The following is a 20,940-nucleotide window of genomic DNA, read 5'->3' as shown; positions in this document are numbered from 1 at the left end:
ATCATTCAAAAGTAGATCTCCATGATTCACAAAAAACTAGTCAACATTAGGCAAAATATTTCACAGTGCAAGACTAAGTTGGAAGCCAGAACCTAAGGTTGTACAATTAGCAAAATAAAATCCATATCAAAAGGCACCACATAATATAATCATTTGCTTGCTTTGTCGCTTAAAAGATTTTGGACGAACGCTTTTTTGAGTTCGGAATCTATTGACCTGAACACTCCCACATTTTGTGGTTTTTTTTTTCTTTCAGAATAAGAGTCGATTCTCAATTTGATGCATAGGAGAAAGACCTATTGCTTTAAGTTCGTTAACTATGTCACTATGATCTGCAGTACCTCAAACAAATATTATCATTAACACATATATCTTAAAACATCGCCACCTATGATCCGTAGAATCACTAGGCATATGCTGATGAGCTTTTAGTGGGATACTTTGTAATCGCAAAATTCCTTGCAACACACTATTAAAATACATACTTATAGCCTCTCATGACCAATAAATCTACCACCAATACTATGATTCTTAGTATGATGTGCTAGTATTTGTAAGGTCATACACACTTGCTCTTCTAAAGACACCAAACTATCATTTTTAACCCTCCAATCTCGACAAAGTACATCACATAATATACCACGAGTCTTTATATCCATTCTTAATTCGTTGACGTATTTAGTATCACTATTCCTTATTATACCATCCAGATAACACAAACCAATCTCTCGTCTAGCAAGTGAATGGTCAGTCAAAGTACGTCTTTTGGCATATCTCTGTTTGGCCTTTAGCATTATCAACACAAGAATCATACAAGCAGTAATTGTCTCTAAATGAGACATCTCTAACAAAAAGATCACTAAAAGCTTCCTTTGATCCATATCTATTCAAACTAAAAAAAAAAGGGAAAAAACGAAGACATGATATATATAATATCTCTATTATTAAAGGCATTGACAAAAGAAGTAATTATGCTATAAAATGAACTAGATCAAAAGAATTCATGATATAAGGAGAACCAAAACATCAAACAACAACAACAAAAATAAAACATCAAGCAATAGCAAGGAAAATAAAACAGAGCAAAGTTGAGTATCTTCCTTTGTAAAGAACTCAGAGTCATGGCCCTAATTGCTAACTCACACGTGGCATGCAACTCTATTTTTATAAATTTCGTATGAAAGAAATCATCAAGAAATGTACAACACCAAGTATCATGGCCAGAAAAGAAAGTAGGAAAGACATAAATGAACAACTTCTCTCACTTTTCAATTTTTTAATAGGAAACAATACCTGACTAATAAAACACGATGACACAATGGTAAGGACTAGATGCCTCTAAAGGAAGAAAACTAAAAATACGAAACTGAAGCATTATCTGCCTACACTACGACAACTGCAAAATACATCAAAGACAACACCAAAACACATTAAGAAACATCAACATTTCCAATTTGAAAAAAAAAAAAAAAGAACAGAAAGAAACATAGACTTAAGCTTTTAGAAAATAAACCGAGCCAGATGCATAGACAATAACAATAGAGAACCAATTAGAACATGCTCCATCAGAGCCAAGGGAATGGAGAAAACAGGGCACGACTATAAGCAAAGCTAAAGTCGAATCTAAAACTCAACCCCGCCTCAACAGATTAAGGAAAGTTAAGGGGGCAAGGGATCTCGTCTTTTGAAATTTATGTCAAGTCCACTTCATGACAAATACTAGAGATCAGGAGGTGTTGATCATATGAAGAAACAATAGTGAGAATGCAGAAAAAGTTGAAATTTGAAAACTCCAATTATAATTTGAGAGTTTTGGCTAAGAACTCCTAGCGAACAAGATAATCCAAGTGAGTCATGTGTAATCTCATTAAACCTAATTCATGTGCAAACCAAACATGGGACTACACTAGTAATTAGTCTAGTCTAGTCTCACCTAAGAATGTGAAACAAACACACTCCAAATATGTTAATTACATATGGGGGCGTTTGTTGCGCCGGACTATCTCGGACTGGATTAGCTTCAAGGACTAAGCTGGACTGGCTTAGACTAGACTAAACTGGACTAACTTAGTGAAGTGTTTGATGCTGTATTGGACTAAGAAGCTGGATAATAACAAATTCTAATATTATTTTATTTAATATATAAATTATTAATATTTTATTATGATCTTATCTTTTTCTCCATCTTTTCCTACCATTTCCGTCCCACTCTTTTCCTCTTCTCTCATCGTCCCACCCTTTCCCTCGTTTTTTCCTCTTAGACCTTTCAATTCATGTCTCTTTCTCATTCCTGGTCAAACTCCTTATTGATTCCAGTCTCTATTTCTCTGTCTTCCCTCCCTCTCTAGCTATGCGTTGTTCGAACGGAACCTCACAGCTCCAATTTTCCCGACGAGTTGCAGATTTCCCGATGTGTTTTTTGGCCAACCCTCATTAAATTGGATGAAGTTAGCATCACCAAAAAATTCATCACCATCCATGGACCGAGATCTTAGCTTTGCATGCTCGAATTTGTCATGGATTTGAAGAAGCCCAAACAGGCCGAGACTTCCAGGTCATTTTCCGGCCACATTCGACCACATTTTGGCCTCGATTCAAGTAAAATCGTAATCTTGTCACTCCCAGCTTCAATTTGGTATATTTTATATGAAAGTTGGTTGTGAAATGGATCTAAAAGCGAGTCGGGAAGTTAATGATTGATCTAGATGATCGGCGATGACGAGGAGTCTATTGAGAGTGGTCGTTGAGTATGACAATGACGCGAAATAGAGGATAGTTTTAGCTAGTCCCATGGTTATTGGCGGGTCTCACTAAGACCTCTTAGTGAAGGGTTTTGTCCATGCTAGTCCCCTTTAGTCTCATTAATGTTAGTCCCAGCATGGAACAAACACAGTATTGGACTAATAGCTAGTCCAGTCCAGTCCAGTCCGAGTTAGTGAGGGCAAACAAACGCCCCCTATATGTATTGTAACCAACTCCAAAATAAAAATTCCTCACATAAAATCTTTCTTTTTCCCGAAAACAACGTCAACAGTTAATTGAAATCAACGTCATTTCTAATTTCAAATCATTTAGTGAATAACTTTATTACGAATAAACATGCTCCAAAATAAAATCAAATCAAATCACATGCCCCAAAGTCAGCACAAAAATGGGACTTGGCATGATTTCCCGCCAAATTGATTGGTCTAAAAAAGAAAAATTGGACTTTGTGAAGTCAATTTTTTTTTTTTTTTTGACAGACAAAATTTTAAAATTTAAAATTTATATGCTTTTAAGATAATTCTAATGACGGGACATCATCACAATTAAAAATATATGGAAAAAAGTATTGAATAATAATAAATGTCCAGCTAACAAAACGTAGCTTTTGGGAGAGGAGAAGAGAGCCTCTGCCGCCGTGGAGACCTCGGACTCGTCCGTAACAACTTTTCTCCCGCTCACTCTCCCACTCTACACTCTACTCTACTCTCTCTCCTCTCTCTTTCTCTCTCTCTCTCTCTCTCTCTCTCTCTCTCTCTCTCTCTACGGTTGTAAATAAATACAAGAACAAACAAACAGGGAGGAAAAACAAACAATCCAATTAAAAACAGTAAATAAAAGCAAAGCGCAGAAAAAAGAAAAAGCGAAGCTTCCTTCGCAGCGCTTTGGGAATTTTCGTCTGCTGCCTTCTCTCTTCCGCCCGAACGGTACAATTCTCATGCTATTTCTGCTGACTGAATTCGGAATTTGAATTGTTTGATTCCTTCTTGAATTGACAGATGTGTTCGGAATTTTTTGTTCGTGGTTTAGTTTGCTTGATTTTGCTAGTTATTGTATAAATGTGAGTCCAGAAGCTGAAATGGCAGATCACCATGGAACGCCGAATCCGTTTATCTCTACTGTTTTCTGTGTTCACTTGGTTTGAGTGATTGCATTTGTGTGTGTATGTGTTCTTGAATATGTGAGTGATTGTTTAGCTCTCTTCCATTATTGTGCTTTTCTTCGGGGCAATGAATGAAGCTTGTAATTGCGGCGCGGGATTAAATTGGAAAGATTAGTATGATATCTGGATGGTAAAATGGGGCTGGTATTTTCGAGAAATACATTAAAGAGTCTTTGAATGTAAATGAATTGTTCCATACAAAGGTTTTTCTCTTATAGTATGACATTCTAGTATTCTACACACAAAGTGTTTATCTAGTGGGGTTGAACGTAAACTAACTAATGTATTTGTACGTGATTAAAACTGTCTTTTAGGAAATTTACTCAATTTGGTTTCATGTCATTGCATTGGGCACTCGTGTTTTTGATGCAAATCACTTGTGGAATCTAACGGATAGTGAAGGATTCTTTTTAGCTTTTTATTGTGTAACTTGTAGGGAGTTGGGATACTAAACGGCCACTTAGAAATATCAGAAAATTATACAATGTTTTTTTGTTTGTTTGGTAATTAAGTACTGTTTCGTAGAAACTCCCTGTTGTTATTAGTGTTTTGTAGGAATTTCCTTAGAATCTAGGCCCCTCCAGTGATTGGTGTCTCATCTGTGTCGTACTTACTCTGGAAGAACTTTCCCATTTCCTATGTACATCAGTTTTTCGGGTTTAGGGATGACTCTTACAGACTAAGCAACAGATGTCTAGCGTTATTATGAGATTCTGCTGAACAGCTTTAAATGGAAAACGGCCTGGAAGGTAGATTGGACACATAGAAGCTTATTTTGTAGCAGTAAAATATCAAACTACTCCACAGAAAAAGCAAAATACTGATAATAATAATAATAATGTTTTTAGAAGCGGCAGTAACTGAAAGTGTGGGTTTAAAAAGGATTATGCCAACATAATATTTAGATATTATCATATGCATTCTGATCAACTAGGCTTGAGACTGAAGAAGTTATTTTAAGATAGAAAAGGGGATAAAATAGATACTATTAGCTGAAGCGGTTTTCGTGTGGTTTTATTTAGTGCCCACCCAGGTTGAAGTCTCGCTCTCAACTCTCAACAATAGAAAAGGGAGTAAAAGTTATATTTATTGAGTTGTTGTTGAGTTATCTCCATCAGGTGGTGCTTGTTTTACTGGTTCTTGATTCGGTGGGTCAAGGATTTGGCTGCTGCAAGACTTAGACGTTTTGTAACTTGAAGCTGCTGTTTTAGTTGTTGAGTTTTAAATCGTCCTTTTTGTTTTGTGTTTCCCTGTACCCTGTAGTCTGATTATTGGTTTGTTTTCCTATGTTTATCTGATTTCTCCATTCCTTGATACAAAGTCATCTTTAACTTGATGGCTGTAGTTGCAGGACAACATTGAATGTTAATGGAGAAGTGGCAATGTTCATGAAGAGGGTTGGACAAACCTGATATTTTTCTGTGCAACTACTACTGCCTGCTGAAGCTGACCTGAAAAATTACATTTATGTTAAATCTATGTGCATATGACAGAGTAAATTATTCCATCACTCTGAGTGGTAATGTCTCCTTTACAAATGAAATGGTACCTTTGGTGTTGCATTCTGGCGGGGCATGTTTGCATATCTGCCCTTTCTCTTACTTCAGGGCAGTACAGAAGTGCAAGAGCTGTTTCAAAAGACTGGTTGCATAATCTCAGCTCAGATATAATAGATGGTTTTCAAAGAAGCACCTCAACTTACAAGATCCCAATGCCATCATCCCCGTTGAAAGATAAAGTATCTTGTGAGGACCTGGAGGGTGTTGGATCATTCAATACTACATGCTTGCTAAACTCAAACTCGTATTTAAGTTCTGACCTTTACATTCGTGGGACTGGAAACTTGGAGATTCTCCCTCATGTATCAATTGTGTGTCCAATAGAAGGCTGCATGATTACATTTAATATGTCAGGAAATGTTAAAATTGGTCACTCTGCAGAAATAGTTGCTGGTTCTGTAGTTTTTTCGGCGGCAAATCTGACTATGGAATACAACTCTTATATTAATACAACATCTTTGGGTGGATTGCCGCCTTCTCAAACTAGTGGGACTCCAGTGGGCTATGATGGAGGTGGTGGAGGGCATGGTGGCAGAGGTGCTTCTTGCTTGAAAAATAATCAGACAAGTTACTGGGGTGGTGATGTTTATACTTGGTCAACATTGTCTGAGCCATGGAGTTACGGGAGCAAGGGTGGTGGTACATCTACTAAAATTCCATTTGGAGGGAATGGTGGAGGACGTGTCAAGCTTCTAGTCAAGGATATGGTATATATAAATGGGTCTGTAACTGCAGAAGGAGGGGACGGAGGGACTACTGGTGGAGGAGGATCTGGTGGAAGTATTTTTGTACATGCTGTAAAGTTGTGAGTAGATACTTTTTATATTGTCCTTCTACTTTTGGTGTGGTGATGCACAAAACTGTTTAAGGGCTGGTCGATACATGTTTTATTTGTTATTATTTTATGGGTTGGAAAAGAAAGTTCATAGAGGACAATAGTTGACCTAGGCAAGAGAAACTAAGAAGCGCAAAACAGAGAAAACCACACACACTACAAAATTTCAGCCAAATCAATGTGAGTTAGACTAACGTGAATGTCAGTCAAGTGTTTAGGGAAAGATGGCCATAAGGATGACGGAACATTCACTCTATATCACAGATCTTCGACCTCTGCCCTTATACTTTTCAAAAGTTATTCTGTTCCCACCTTCCAGTTTTGCATGCCCTTCACTCAACAAGGCTGAAAATGCTTATCCACTGGCATTTTTATAGAGATACATGGATACTGAACAATTTGTTTCTCTTGTTCATTGTTCACTTCACCTTCAATTTAAAATTATATCAATTTCCATAATGATGAACAGTTCATCAAAACCTTTATAGGATTAACATTCTTTCTTCTTATTGTTAGCCATCTTTCATTTTGTTTTTTCTTGAGAATGTTGGTAGATGAATGGTGATATGCTTATGCATTTATTTACTTCAAAGAATGCATTCAAACTAAATTAACTTCTCTGATTCTTTTCAATTGTTTGCATTTTGGTCCTGTCCACAGGAAGGGATATGGTACTGTAAGTGCTGCTGGCGGAAGAGGATTGGGTGGAGGTGGTGGTGGAAGAATCTCACTTGATTGCTACAGCATACAAGAAGATGTAACAGTCACTGTGCATGGTTTGTACCATTTTTCAGACATCTTTATCTGGTAGATAGAGCAAAAATTTTTAAACTTCTAAATGTTTGGTTCTTATGTTAGAGTTGTAAATTTATCCATCTGAATGGTTGCGTACAAGAAATTGTTCATAATGTGGTAATGTTATTTTACATATACTTTGTTCTATCTACTAGAAAGTAGATCAAAAGTCCTAACTTATGTGAAACCTTAGAAAGTATACGTATAAGACCCTTCAATCTGTTTGTTTATCGGACAGATGTAAAAACTTTTCCTGACTAAGGTTATTTCGGCCTCACTTTTCTTTTGTAGCTTATTGCCTCCAATATATATCCAGGCACCACTGTATAACGCACCCTGCCCCTAATGGTATGACTTTTAGAGGCAGAGCCTTATGTTGATATAAGGGGGTGGCACTACTACAATAGGAATTTTTCTAACAAATAATAAGGGGGTAGCCCTACCACAATACAAATATTTTAACAATAATAGGGGGGTGTCACTACTACAAATATGCCCTTTACGAGGGTATCCTTGTTTCCCCTGATTTCAAGATGCAGAAAATACGTCCTTAAAACATATGGAGGAATAGCTGTGTGGGAAAGGGCGAGGTTGTTGACTTCACTTTGGGCTTCTATTCATCAGAGTACATGGGTTGTTCATTGTTCTCTGTCGTCTATTTTTCTAGATTGGAAGGCCGTTGTAGGATAATGTTACCATTATAGTATTGTTTTTGATAATCTGTATATAACTGGTTCTTGGTGGACATTTGTTTACTGTCTGTACTAGTTTCCTTCTAATAAAATTGTTTCTTTTTTAATGATAAAAAGCATATCTGTGTTATTCTATTAATTGCTATACGTACTTTCAAGTAATAAACTTTTCAGTTTCTAAGCGTCTAGTGTTTATAAAGACTCACAAACACAAGCTTATGTCTAGTTTCCAACATTGATTATTTCTAGAAAAACTATTCGTTTTCTTTTGTAAAGCTATTTTCTAAAAAAAAATGGAGCTTTTGAATTTATTATGCTTTTTCCATGTCAGGTGGTTTGAGTATTGGGTGTCCTGGGAATGCAGGAGCAGCTGGCACATACTTTAATGCAGATTTACTTAGTTTAAGAGTTGGAAATGACAATATCACAACAGAAACTGAAACCCCTTTGCTCGATTTTCCTACCAGACCGTTATGGTCGCATGTTTTTGTGGAGAATAATGCAAAAGTGTTGGTTCCACTTCTTTGGACCAGAGTTCAGGTTGCCAATTTTAAGTCTTCTCAAGTAATTAATTAGTTTTCATGTGACAATTTATTTGTTTTTATAAAAATATTTCTGTTCCCATGGTGGTGTGACAATTAAATAATGCATAAAATCCGGCTTCATAATATTTCATTGTGGAATCTCCCCTGTTATATAGACTTGATTCAGGCACCTGTTTTTTCATCTTAAAGGTACTATGGCATGTCCATAGACTTGTTCAAGAAGCTTGTGTCTAGTATATCATTTTATCGTGTATTTATTTCCACTTTAGTATAAGTGGATTCCTTTATTTTATACACTCAGCACAGAAGATACATGCACTGAACTTATGAATACATCCTCTTTGATTGAAAGGTGAGAGGCCAAATCAGTCTATACCGTGGAGGCAGCATCATCTTTGGACTGTCTGAGTATCCAATTTCAGAATTTGAGCTTGTTGCAGAAGAACTTCTGATGAGTGATTCCATCATAAAGGCAAGCAACTATTAGAACATTTCATTTTCGTAAATAGAATGTTCTATTGAATTACAAGCAATTGTCTGGAGTTTAAATCCTTGATGAAAACAAGCCAAGAAAGCCAAGACAGGTTCATTATCTGGCTTGTTTGAGCTTGGGTTGATCTAATCTCAATTAAGCTTGAGCCATTACCTCTATGAAGGGCCTCAAACCGAAGCTCAAGCTGCCTTAGAAAGATGAGGCTAAACTCAAGTTCAAATTTTTTAATGGTACTTAAAAATTTTGCTAACATAACTTTTTACGGTACCCGACCAAGAAAGTCAAAAGGAATAGAATTGGTTTCTTAGGCGGAACACCAAAGTGGATCCAACTTCTATATGTAGTTTCATTAGAATTTTTTTTTTTCACTTTTAGATTTTGTGTATTATAAGCTGTAATATAATCATGTCTGCCTATGTTATAAGCTGACTCATGAGTGTTGTTCATGAACTAATTGGGTGAAGCTTTCTCTTTGTTTAAATTAAAATGAAGGTTTTTGGTGCATTTAGAGTTTCTGTCAAGATGTTACTCATGTGGAACTCCAAAATTCAAATAGATGGTGGTGGAAATACCATTGTTACTGCTTCCGTTCTTGAAGTCAGGAATCTGATTGTTCTGAGGGTATGATTGTCTGAACCTCATCCTAATTTATGTTTTGAATTACTTGCACTTATAGCTTTCACCTTTGTTGGAATTGAAAATCTGGGTTGGTGCTTTGTGTTTTGCAGCATAACTCTATCATCAGTTCAAATACAAACTTGGGTGTATATGGTCAGGGACTACTGAAGTTGACTGGCCATGGTGATGCAATAAAAGCCCAGCGACTCTCCTTGTCTCTCTTTTATAACATAACAGTAAGCCATTCATGGATAAACTTGTATCATGAAATTATTTTACTACTTTCTTTCTCTCATGTTCTAAAAGTTTGCTTCTAATATTTTAGTGTCATCGTTTCTTCTCAAAAAAAAAAAAAAAAAAATTTTAGTGCAATTCTAATTTGAAAAAGCAAGAGCTCATAGATTTGCAAAATCAATCCTGTTTGTCTATTGATTCTGTTGTAAGTATACATTATCTCGTTGTTGTCATCGTTATCAACATCGTCATCATCCTCACATCAATCCTATATGATATTTGTTTTAAATAAGATGTGGTATTGACACTTGGCCCTATCTAGAACCTATGAGAAGTTTTTGTTTTCAGTGCTTTTAGATTGTGACATTTTTGCTATTACTAACTTTATATGTGTGTTTTTTCTCCCTAGTGCTCCATTTTGTTTCCTTTATTCGGACCAAAGTGGATATTTTTGTATGCAGTTCTTCTGCTACATTCTTTTCTATGGATGTGAAACTCTTGAATTCCATTTTGGCAAACCGCCTTACAACTTTTTATGCTTCTTACAACAGGTTGGTGCTGGTTCTTTACTTCAGGCTCCATTGGATGATGATGCTAGCAGAAATGTGTGAGTATGAAGTTTAGTGTATTGTTGCTCTCAGCTTACGTTTTCTTGTCTATTTGGCCTGAGAAGTTCTATGAATATTTGTTTTGAATCCAATTTTGTAGGGTAACAAAATCCCTGTGTGAGAGTCAAACATGCCCGTTGGATTTGATTACTCCACCAGATGATTGCCATGTTAATTATACGCTTTCCTTTTCACTTCAAGTAAGAGGCAGAATTTTATTAGAGATACATGGAGATTCTAATGCATTTTCAGCGATATCTGCTGTATATTAATTGTTGTTTATTTTCTTATCCATGTTTTATTGTTATTTTGTAAGGTTAGAAGTCTCTATTTTTTGAATGCTTAGATTTCTAGTCATTTGGATAGGAGTCACAGGAAATTAATTCCTATACAGAATCTAATCTTTCCTGGGTGGAACCATATTAGTTACTAAGTTTAAATCATAAATCATAATGTTATTTTTTACCTGCAAGAGGAATTCCTGTCTCTTCTTTCTTTCTTCCTTTCTTTCGTTCTATCTATCTATATTTTCTCCCTGTAGTTTAAAAGCAGGACACTGGTCCAAGTTTGTACAGACTTCCATTTATGGTCTTATGGTGCTGGCCATGAGTTTTTCCAATACCAAGACTTTTGTTTTTGGTTACTTTCTTCTATATCCGGCTTCAACTCTTTAATGAAATAACTTTTTCTTACCAGTTGGTTACCCCCCTTGAAGTATCAACTTGTAGGCTCATTTTTATTGTTAAAATAATATTTGCTAACATTTTACAGATATGTCGTGTTGAGGATCTTCTTGTAGATGGCATTGTGAAGGGAAGTGTTATTCACATCCACAGGGCGAGGACTATTATTGTTAATAATAATGGCCTGATCACTGCATCAGAACTAGGTAAAGGAGTTTATTCGGGAACTAAGATGTGCAATCTTTTAAGCATCTAACTAAATCAAAACCATGTTTTTCAGGTTGCAGTAAAGGTATTGGAAGTGGAAACTATTCAAATGGAGCTGGTAGTGGTGCTGGACATGGGGGAAGAGGGGGCTCTGGATATTTTAATGGGAGGGTATGCAATGGTGGTAATGAATATGGCAATGCAGATCTCCCATGTGAATTGGGGAGTGGAGCTGAGGGTCCGAATCCGTCGTATGGGAATGTGGTTGGAGGGGGAATGATCGGTAAGTGTTATAGTACAGATTAAATTGTGCCCACATCATAGCAGCTTTTAAGAATGGAGGTAAACCAGCAATTTTTCATAGTATTCGTGAGATCTTCAGTTCAAATCCATGCAACTGCAACTTGCCAACAGGCGCTGAAATTTATATGTTAGGCTCAGGTGGTGAAAGAGTCCTGCATATGCGTGTGGTGTTAGGATATAAAGTTATTGTTAACCCACGACGTAACAAAGATTTTGCAACAGTAAAAGATCTTGCACAGTTCAGCATAACCTTATTAATATTTTTCTAACAGTCAATTAATATAAAAATGTCAAATGTTGGGACCATAACCAGATATGCCTTCCCAGAACCCTCTTTAGTGGGACTAATGTATTGTAGCGCCATGCAATTTGGTGTTGTTCTGTTGATACAAGATCCAAGAGGCTGAAGTTATGGATTAATAGTTTAGATATATTTGACACTGTACTTGGATCTCACTTACAATCAATCTCATGCTTGTCAGTCATGGGGTCCATCCAGTGGCCACTCTTAAGGCTTGATGTCTTTGGAACTTTGAGTGCTGATGGTCAAAGCTTTGATAAAGCGGCTATAAAGGGTAATGGTTCTTCGATTGGCGGACTTGGTGGAGGCTCAGGAGGGACAATCCTTATTTTCCTTCAGGAGCTTAGATTACTTACACAGAGTTCATCTTTATCCGTTGCTGGGGGCAAAGGTGGTCCGCTGGGTGGAGGTGGAGGTGGGGGTGGAAGAGTTCATTTTCATTGGTCTAAGATAGATTTTGGGGATGAATATGTTCCGGTTGCTAGTATAAGTGGCTCCATTAACAGCAGGTAAAATTTAGTGTCTTTATATTGTACATAAGTTGCACATTGGTACACTTGGTGCTGCTTTCAACTCTTTGAATATCCTTTTTGGATGACAAATGGTTAATTAACACAGTATGCTGTGTGTTGTTTCCAGCTTTTTGTTCTGATACTCTTGGAAAACATCACTATCACTTCCTTACACCCAAATTCTGTGCATGATTTTAATGCCAGATTCTGTGGGGCCTCTCATAAAATGCAGAAACTCCGTATACAAAAAATAATTTGCTATGCTAAAACCAATACGCTGCATGTGGAAGTTATTATATGCTATGCTAAAAGTGTTTTAAAACATGCTTTTCTGTTTTCAATATTACATGTTATCTTTTAAGTTTCCATTCAGGTCTACATGCAGCATATTGGTTTAAGCATCTTTGAGCTCAGAATTTTCATCTTGGAATCAATGTTTCTTGAATGGTTTTCTTTGTTCTTTTTTTTAGTAAGGTATAGCACAAAAAAAAAACCAATAACAGCATTTACTTTCTTGGTGGTGTCTGTTAGTGGAGGTGCTGGGGATGATGGAGGTTGTCATGGAAATGATGGCACTATCACTGGAAAAAAATGCCCTAAGGGCCTATACGGCACCTTCTGCAAGGTAAAATTTATTTGATATTGTCTCTTTTCTTTTCTTTTTAAACGAAACAAATGAAATTTTATTTCGTAAGAGAAACTGTCTCTAAGTTAAGAAACCAAAATTAATCATGGCACTACAGCTTTCTTATCCTAGTATAATATCAGATAGAGATGTGTTCCTAAAGACAGGAGAGACAGAAGACCAAAGCACTGCCCAATACTTGACCTTCTCCCATATCTCCTCCACTTCCACTCTCTAACATTTTCTAAGATTTGCTGACTCCTTTCTGTCCAAATAGCTCTAATAATCTACATCATCATATGATCCCATATGTATTAAGCCTTTATCCACCACCCAATACTTTAAAATTCTCACCAAACCAAGAAAAACAGTGTTTTGCCACCTCTGAACAAACTTTATCCCATTTATGAAAAGCTGTAACTTCGAGCTAAAAGAGCAAGAGAAGAAAACGCGGTGCATTCTCCCCCAAACTATTGCTTGTGTCTGGAGAAAATCTCAGGTGTTAACCTTCCTGTGTACCAACAACCAAGCCAAAACCTAACCTTGGTTGCAACCTTAGATTTCCAAATAAAAAAAGGAATTAAAAGAGGACTGCTTGATATGTGCCTCAACCTATTTAAATAGGAATTCATGTGGCATTTTTTGTAATTGATATTTCCTTTTCTTATTTGTCGTAACAAATGATGGAAATCCCATGCACTTTCACATGAACCCAACCTAAACCAATTGGACATGCTTAAAAAAATTGGATTTCACATCTGTTGTGTCTTTGACCTTGGACCTAAGAAACACACCACCTTGACACGACTAGCTTTATTCTACAAATAAATTCAGAGAAACCACTATAACAGAAAGGAAAGCAGCAGGGGCTTTTCTCGGCCTCAAGCTTGACTTCTTCTTGGACTCCTTTTCAACAATCTTTGCCCTTCCCTTCCTTTTCTGGGTAAGACATCATAAAAGAATTGATTGAACCTTTGGACAGAATTGGGCTGAGTGTCAGTGTTGCAGATTCTATATATAGAAATCAAAGGTTTATTGATCAATTTGGGTTTGTTTGAAGGATTTTGAGCATTGATTTCTTTTACAGGAATGTCCTGTTGGCTCATTCAAAAATGTTGATGGCTCCGATTCACATCTTTGTACTCCCTGTTCTGTTGATCTTCTTCCCAGTCGTTCTGAGTTTATCTATGTGCGAGGTACTATGATGACCATGTCCAACCCACCCCCCCCCCCCCTCCCCCCTCCTCCTCTTCCCAAATTTACCAATGGAGTTTTTGTTTTATGATCTTTCTTTTTAAATGCTGGCTTTCATCTCATGAATCGTGCACACTTGCTGCAGGTGGGGTGACTCAGTCATCATGTCCCTATAAATGTGTATCAGACAAGTATAGGATGCCAAAATGCTATACACCTCTTGAGGAGCTTTTGTATACCTTTGGGGGTCCCTGGCCTTTTGCAATTTTACTGTCATGCATTTTGGGGATTCTTGCTCTGTTGTTAAGTACATTGAGAATCAAATTTGTTGGAACCTGTTCTTACCAGAGGGGTGGTTCAATTGAACAGCACAGTCATCATCACTTACCCTATCTTCTTTCCCTATCTGAGGTATACACAAGTATCGCTTCATTCTTTATGCCTTTTTTTTTTATCAGAGACAATTTTATTGACTTGCAGAATTTTTGACCTATTTATGTGTTTTTTTTCCGTAAATAATAATAACTTAGGTGCGGGGAACCAGAGTTGAAGAAACTCAAAGCCATGTTCATCGGATGTACTTTATGGGTCCAAATACTTTCAGAGAACCATGGCATCTTCCATACTCTCCACCTAGTGCGGTCATTGAAATTGTGTAAGAAAATAACTGAACTTTGAGACCATACAACACCATAATTTTTATGCGGTGTTGATCTTTTGAGTTGGTATATCTGATACTGGGATTATGGTTGGGGTGGGTATTGCCATTGGTATCAGTACACTTGAAACATGTTCTAATCATTTGATTTGATTTTTTTTTTTTCTCTCAGGACTTTTTGCTTTAGTAAATAACACATTTCTCTCTTAAAACTACTATAACTAGTTAACTGTTGGTCCAAGGTAAGTCTTGAATCGAAAGCACCACTTAGGTTAGCATTCCGTTGTTCTGTCTACTAAATTACATTATTTATTTGTGTTTCAACTTTCAACCCTAACTTTTGGTACAGGTACGAAGATGCATTTAACAGATTTATTGATGAGATCAATTCTGTTGCTGCATATGATTGGTGGGAAGGGTCTGTGCATAGTATACTTTCAGTTCTTGCATATCCTTGTTCCTGGTCCTGGAAACAGTGGCGGCAAAGAAATAAGGTTCACCGCCTTCAGGAATATGTGAAGTCAGAATATGACCATTCATGCCTTCGGTCTTGCAGATCACGAGCCTTGTACAAAGGGATGAAGGTTTTACTCTTTCTATTACACATCCTTACGGGTATTTTTGTAATTACATTTATTATATGAATCATTTCTTTTCAAGCTTCATAGTTCATATACATACTCCGTAGGTTTTCAAGATTGGCGAACCTCTAGTGATCGTTAGAGACTAATGCTGGCTGTTCCGCTCAGTTGGATGCTCATTTCACCAGATTTAGAAATAAAAAAAGAAAATTTAATCCAAAAAGATTTCAACACCTTCTGTGGAACTTGCTCGAGCTCTCAGAAGTAGACAACTTACAGATGCCCTTTAACATCATTAATTAAGTGCGGATCTTTTGTTTATCTTTCTTGATGCATCCATCTGTAATGTAATGTGAAACTCGGATTTCTGTCTTCAACTCTTAGCAAGATTCATTCCTTTATCAGCTTAGGATCGATCAAGCTCAAGCATTAGTGAAAGTTATCATTCACTGCTGAAACGAAAAAAAATGGTACAATCTCTGGAAATGAAAATAAATCACACAAGGATTCTATCCCAACTCCCAAGTGGTCATTTTATGTGAGAATTTTTACCAACGAAAATAAAATAAATCCATCAGCAAGCAGGTTATTATCTGGACCATAGAAAAGGTTGTCAGGCAATTATCACACATTTTACATGTCATGGAACATTGTTATCTGGATCTGCCGCTTTTTCTATCAATCTGCTTGCGTATCATAAAATCATAGTGGGATGATTTTTTGAATTGATCATCAAGTTACTTAACTGCAAATCCTTGCTAGTGAACAACAAAGCAAGTATTGTAGGTTCTATTAGGTTTCCAAAGTTCACGTAGTTATACCTCAGTCTGTAATGGAACTGCATTCACAATTTACCTGTTCCTTTTCACTAATAGAATAGGATCTTTCCTCTACTGACTTCACTTTAAAGTAAAAAAAAAAAAAAAAAAAGGTGCATTAGAAGGGGGCTTAGGGGAGACAAAAGTAGATGTTTGTGGAGCAATGTCTCTTCGATTATGTAGATTGTTTAGGAGAGGAACCGTAGAAAAAAAAAAAAACATCCTCTCAAGGCGTTGAAACAAACATTGAGTGTATGAACTGGTTCTGTCAAGGTCTCATTATGAATGAGTAAACGGGTTGCACTTCCTTTCCTACTTTGTCAAATTTCGTTGGTCATTTTGGTTCTTTTTGTGTAATAGGGTTTTCGTTGGTTCTTCATTTTTCTATTTTTGGATGGTCTATGTTTTCTATCTCTCATATTCAGAATTGAAAATGATGCAGGTTGGAGCAACACCAGACTTAATGGTAGCATATATTGATTTTTTCCTCGGTGGTGATGAGAAGCGTCTAGATATGGTATCAATCATACAGAAAAGGTTTCCCATGTGCATAATTTTTGGTGGTGATGGCAGCTATATGTCACCTTATAATCTTCACAATGATACGTTGTTGACCAACCTCCTTGGTCAGGTCTGTGGATTCACATGATACTTAAGTAACCATTTAATCATTATTTTTGTTATCTATATCTGATGTAAATTATGTCATTCTATTCTCAGCATGTTCCAGAAACTGTTTGGAATCATTTGGTGGCTGGTTTGAATGCCCAGTTGAGGATGGTGAGGCAAGGATCTATTCGTTCTCACCTGATTCCTGTGATTAATTGGATAAACAGCCATGCAAACCCTCAACTTGCATTTCATGGGGTTAAAGTTGAACTTGGATGGTTTCAAGCAACAGCTACTGGTTATTATCAGCTGGGGATATTGGTAGTCGTTGGGGATTATCCTCTTCAAAGTGTGCACCAGTCTGATATGGGGGATAGAAATGGTAACGAGCTACCAAGGTAAATTTGAGCAATTGCACTTTTGTGTGTTTTTTTTTTTTTTTTTTTTTTTTTTTCAAGAGCATCTGTTGATTGCTAGCACACTCACTGGATCACCAATTTTTTATGTTTCAAAACACATATAATGGGATTATCCGTTTTCCATTTTGAGTTTCCACAACCAATTTAAGATGCAACCTTTGAACCTTTCAGACTGATTGTTTCTGATGAAGATATTAATTTTCCTTGTCTAATCTACCTATATGAAAATTTTGTTTGATTGGAAGTTGAGAACACGGTAATAGGTTAGTTTTCCTTTAGTTGAGAGTTCGAAAACAAAATGGAACTGAAAGTACAATGTGTTCATAAATAAGATCCTACATCTGGAATCATAAGCTGTGTATAAAATAAATATAAGAGCCTGGACCTCTCCACTTCTTGCCGATTAGTTTTGGTTGAAAGCTTTAAAATGTAACATGGTATTGCATGGGCAAGTTATCACGAGACATGTTCTGTTTGGCCAGGCATGCTGCGCATGACCTGATATAACTGATCCACAAAACGGCTGAGTCTGGACAAATGTGAGGGGATGGTTGTTGAGTCTGATAGAAGGGTCTCCACTGTGATACCATGATAAAATTGTTTGTTTAAATTCTCAAAAGCTTAAGCCGCTAGGATGTGGGACAACATATATTCCAACACTGGACTTTGATTTGGAAAGGAAGAAATTCTCCCTCCACCAAGAACTGGGAAGGAAAAAATAGTGGGACCAAAGAAATAAATCTTCATGTTGAGAAGTAACAAAAAGTACAATTGTGAGACCAGGATGATGCCATTCAATTATGTCAGTGTTCATTGGAAATTTTATCAAACTAGTACGACTGGCATGATATGGAGGGAACAATGAATTTTTATTTTCCTTTTTTATTTGATCATTTGTAGGTGTAAACTTCCGAGTAACTGACGTCATTTGGAGATAAAGTAAATAGCCTGCTAGAACCCTTATAATGCTCACATGATTAATTTCTGAACCCTGTATATATTGTTTAGTATAGTTGATTATTGACTACTTTGTTCATTGTCTATCAAAATTCAGGTCTAATGTTGCATGTACAAGAAAATGTCTTAAGCAGATGCAGCAAAGTTGGCCGTTGGTAGGTCATGCATTATCTGTTAAAAGGATAACTGGAGGAATTAATGGAGGTCTTATAAATCATACTACCTTGAAATCTTTGGATTATAAAAGGGACTTCCTGTTTCCACTTTCTCTCTTACTGCACAACACAAGACCTGTTGGTCGTCAGGTACTTCAAATAGGTCTTCTATGGTGTTTAAATGTAGGCTGAATCTTGACGCTGTTCAAGACCTAATAAAACTCATGTTGCAGGACACCCTGTTGCGGCTGATAAGTTTCATGCTTTTAGCAGACCTTTCTGTCACTCTTCTTATGTTGCTTCAGTTCTACTGGATATCTCTGGGGGCTTTCCTTGCTGTATTGCTTATACTACCTCTATCCTTGCTTTCTCCCTTCCTCGCTGGATTAAATGCTTTATTCAGCAAGGAACTTAGAAGAGCTTCACTTGCTCGTGTATATGCATTGTGGAATGCTACATCCCTTTCTAATGTGGTGAGTTTCAGAGCTTGAAATATGGTTTAGCGGGATTGCCCTTTGAAATCCCTATCGCAAGTTAGGCCAACTTTTGGTTATAAATGAGACACTGAGCTATGTCACATGCCTTGTAGAGTGTGCAAATTTTGTTTCGTGAGATGCTTCCTGGCTTTCCTTTTATCTTAATCTAATTATAACATATCTTCTTTTATGTACACATACACATTAAAAATTACTGTGATGCAAGTCTGAGCCTAAGCATTAGCGTTCAGTTCTTCTGCAGTCGAGTATTATTCTAATAATCATATAATCAATTTTGACTTCTGCAGGTGGTCGCATTAATGTGTGGCATTTTTTATTATGGATTTTCCTTTTTCCGGCCACCTGGCAAGTCAGATACATGGAACACTAGAAGGTGAGTCCTCAACTCAACTTCATTCTATCTTGAAACTAGTAGTCAGATTCCTTGTTACGCATGTTAATGTCTCTGTGAAAACTTCCGCTTTACCCTGATTGCTTATCATGCTCCTTGCGGATTAAGATCACTTCCATAACTACGCGATAAATGAAAGACTTGTGCTTCAGCGGGCTATATTGATTTGGGTCTCTAAAGTTCATAGGACATCTGCAAATCTTTTTCAAATACAGCATTATTGAGGGGACAGGAAACTTTGTAGTTAGGACCAATATTTCTATCCATAACAACTCTGATTGCACTGGCATAGCCAGGAGGCCCAGGACAAGGTGAGGGGAATGTTTACAAAATTAGTATAATCGATTCAATATTAGAAGGTGACGAATCCAATTCATCTGTGGTTCGTGGCCATTACCATATTCACCTGTTTGTAGAGCATGAAGAGTTCTTTGTTCTGCTCAACTTTGGTGAACCACTAAAAATTTTAGAAATGAGCTGACGTTAAATTTCCGTTGGGTGCAATCATGTTTAGCCTTAGTTCCTTAAATGTGATAACCTTGTGAAAGATCCAAAACCAAACAACAGAAAATAGTTTAATCATCCATTGTATTTGCATAGAAAGGCATCCAAAAGACTGTTCATGCTTGGTTATGGTACAGAGTGAAAATTTTGAGAAAACAAATTTAATCACACAACACGGTTCTCCTTTTTGGACTTTTTATTACTCACATAGCTGCACAAACTGTGTCGAAGTCTTGGAAGTTGAAGAATATTCTCACTGCACTGATGGTTTTATGCTGCTAGAAGCCTTTGGTCAACATGCTGAGAACTATGAATAGCGCATAGAATGTAAAAACTGATCAATCTCTGGCGTGAATAGTATTCTTTTTATCTTCTTCATACGTGCATTGTATCTTACATACATATCAATGTGACGTATATTTCCTTCTGAATTGTGCGTGGTCTCAGGGATGATGATAAATGGTGGCTTTTGCCAACGATTCTCCTGCTATTGAAGTTAATACAAGCGCGGTTTGTGGACTGGCATATAGCAAATTTGGAAATCGAAGATCCTTCTGTATATATCCCAGATCCGGACGCCTTTTGGGCACAAGAGTCTGGCCCGTAAGACAAACGAAAGACAATAGAGATCGTAATGGTTCTATGGTTTTCTGCTATTCTGCTGTAAGCAAGGATCCTTTATGTTTTGCATTGGCACAGCACCGGTGTGGCTTCTTTGCCGGTATTTTCTGCTCCGGCAAAGGCGTGGCTGCTTTCTTTTGTAAATAGGCTGAAAGTTGTATGAAAGAATTGGTTATAGGTGTGCAGCTTTCCTCGATGGAATCAGAGGCACATGGAGTGTAAAATTTTTAGGGCAAATTAAAGAAGACAGAGCATAGGATGTCAGTTTAGGGTGGTGCTATATCTACACCTTTTTTTACCGCTCGCACTACACTGGGTTTTCTGATTTTCGACCATTGTATCGAATGAATTGAAGATCAATGACACAAATTAATATAGTGCGTGACAGGTAAAAATGAATGTGTAGATAGCACGACCAGTTAGTTTATACTAGAAATTAATAGTCTAATGTAAAAAATCACTGTTTCTAATATAGAGAGCTTTCTTTGGTTGTGGATAAATTCAAGAGAGTTTTAACAAAAAGCTCACGGTACTGTTCACTTTAACGAAAAACTACATTTTTACACTAAAAAGTCAATCCTGGTATTATTCATTTTACCTT

The 20,940-nt window shown here is 36.8% G+C and overlaps 1 protein-coding gene across 2 annotated transcripts; it reads left to right on the top strand.

Moving 5' to 3' along the window:
• The first annotated feature begins 3,370 nt into the window (after positions 1–3,370).
• LOC137711288 (MraZ) lies at positions 3,371–20,839 on the top strand. 2 transcript variants are annotated; one of them, XM_068450519.2, is made up of 23 exons: positions 3,371–3,689; positions 5,271–6,289; positions 6,980–7,095; positions 8,138–8,346; positions 8,704–8,823; positions 9,337–9,465; positions 9,573–9,698; positions 10,248–10,303; positions 10,405–10,504; positions 11,076–11,193; positions 11,268–11,477; positions 11,980–12,307; positions 12,842–12,935; positions 14,023–14,131; positions 14,275–14,540; positions 14,660–14,784; positions 15,137–15,371; positions 16,629–16,817; positions 16,907–17,193; positions 18,269–18,476; positions 18,560–18,799; positions 19,111–19,196; positions 20,166–20,839. In XM_068450519.2, the coding sequence occupies exons 2-23, from the start codon at positions 5,448–5,450 to the stop codon at positions 20,323–20,325; spliced, it is 4,353 nt and encodes a 1,450-aa protein (XP_068306620.2). In that variant the 5' UTR covers positions 3,371–3,689; positions 5,271–5,447; the 3' UTR covers positions 20,326–20,839. The 2 variants fall into 2 exon arrangements, with proteins under 2 accessions (XP_068306620.2, XP_088552073.1); XM_088695947.1 differs by having other exon boundaries at positions 3,373–3,689; positions 5,277–6,289.
• The last annotated feature ends 101 nt before the right edge of the window (positions 20,840–20,940 follow it).

Source organism: Pyrus communis, chromosome 6, assembly GCF_041283825.1.
Source record: "Pyrus communis isolate YQ-2024b chromosome 6, ASM4128382v1, whole genome shotgun sequence".
In the NCBI taxonomy this organism is placed as follows: domain Eukaryota; kingdom Viridiplantae; phylum Streptophyta; class Magnoliopsida; order Rosales; family Rosaceae; genus Pyrus; species Pyrus communis.
The sequence above is the reverse complement of the archived record's forward strand: the minus strand, read 5'-3'. Positions and strand labels throughout refer to the sequence as shown.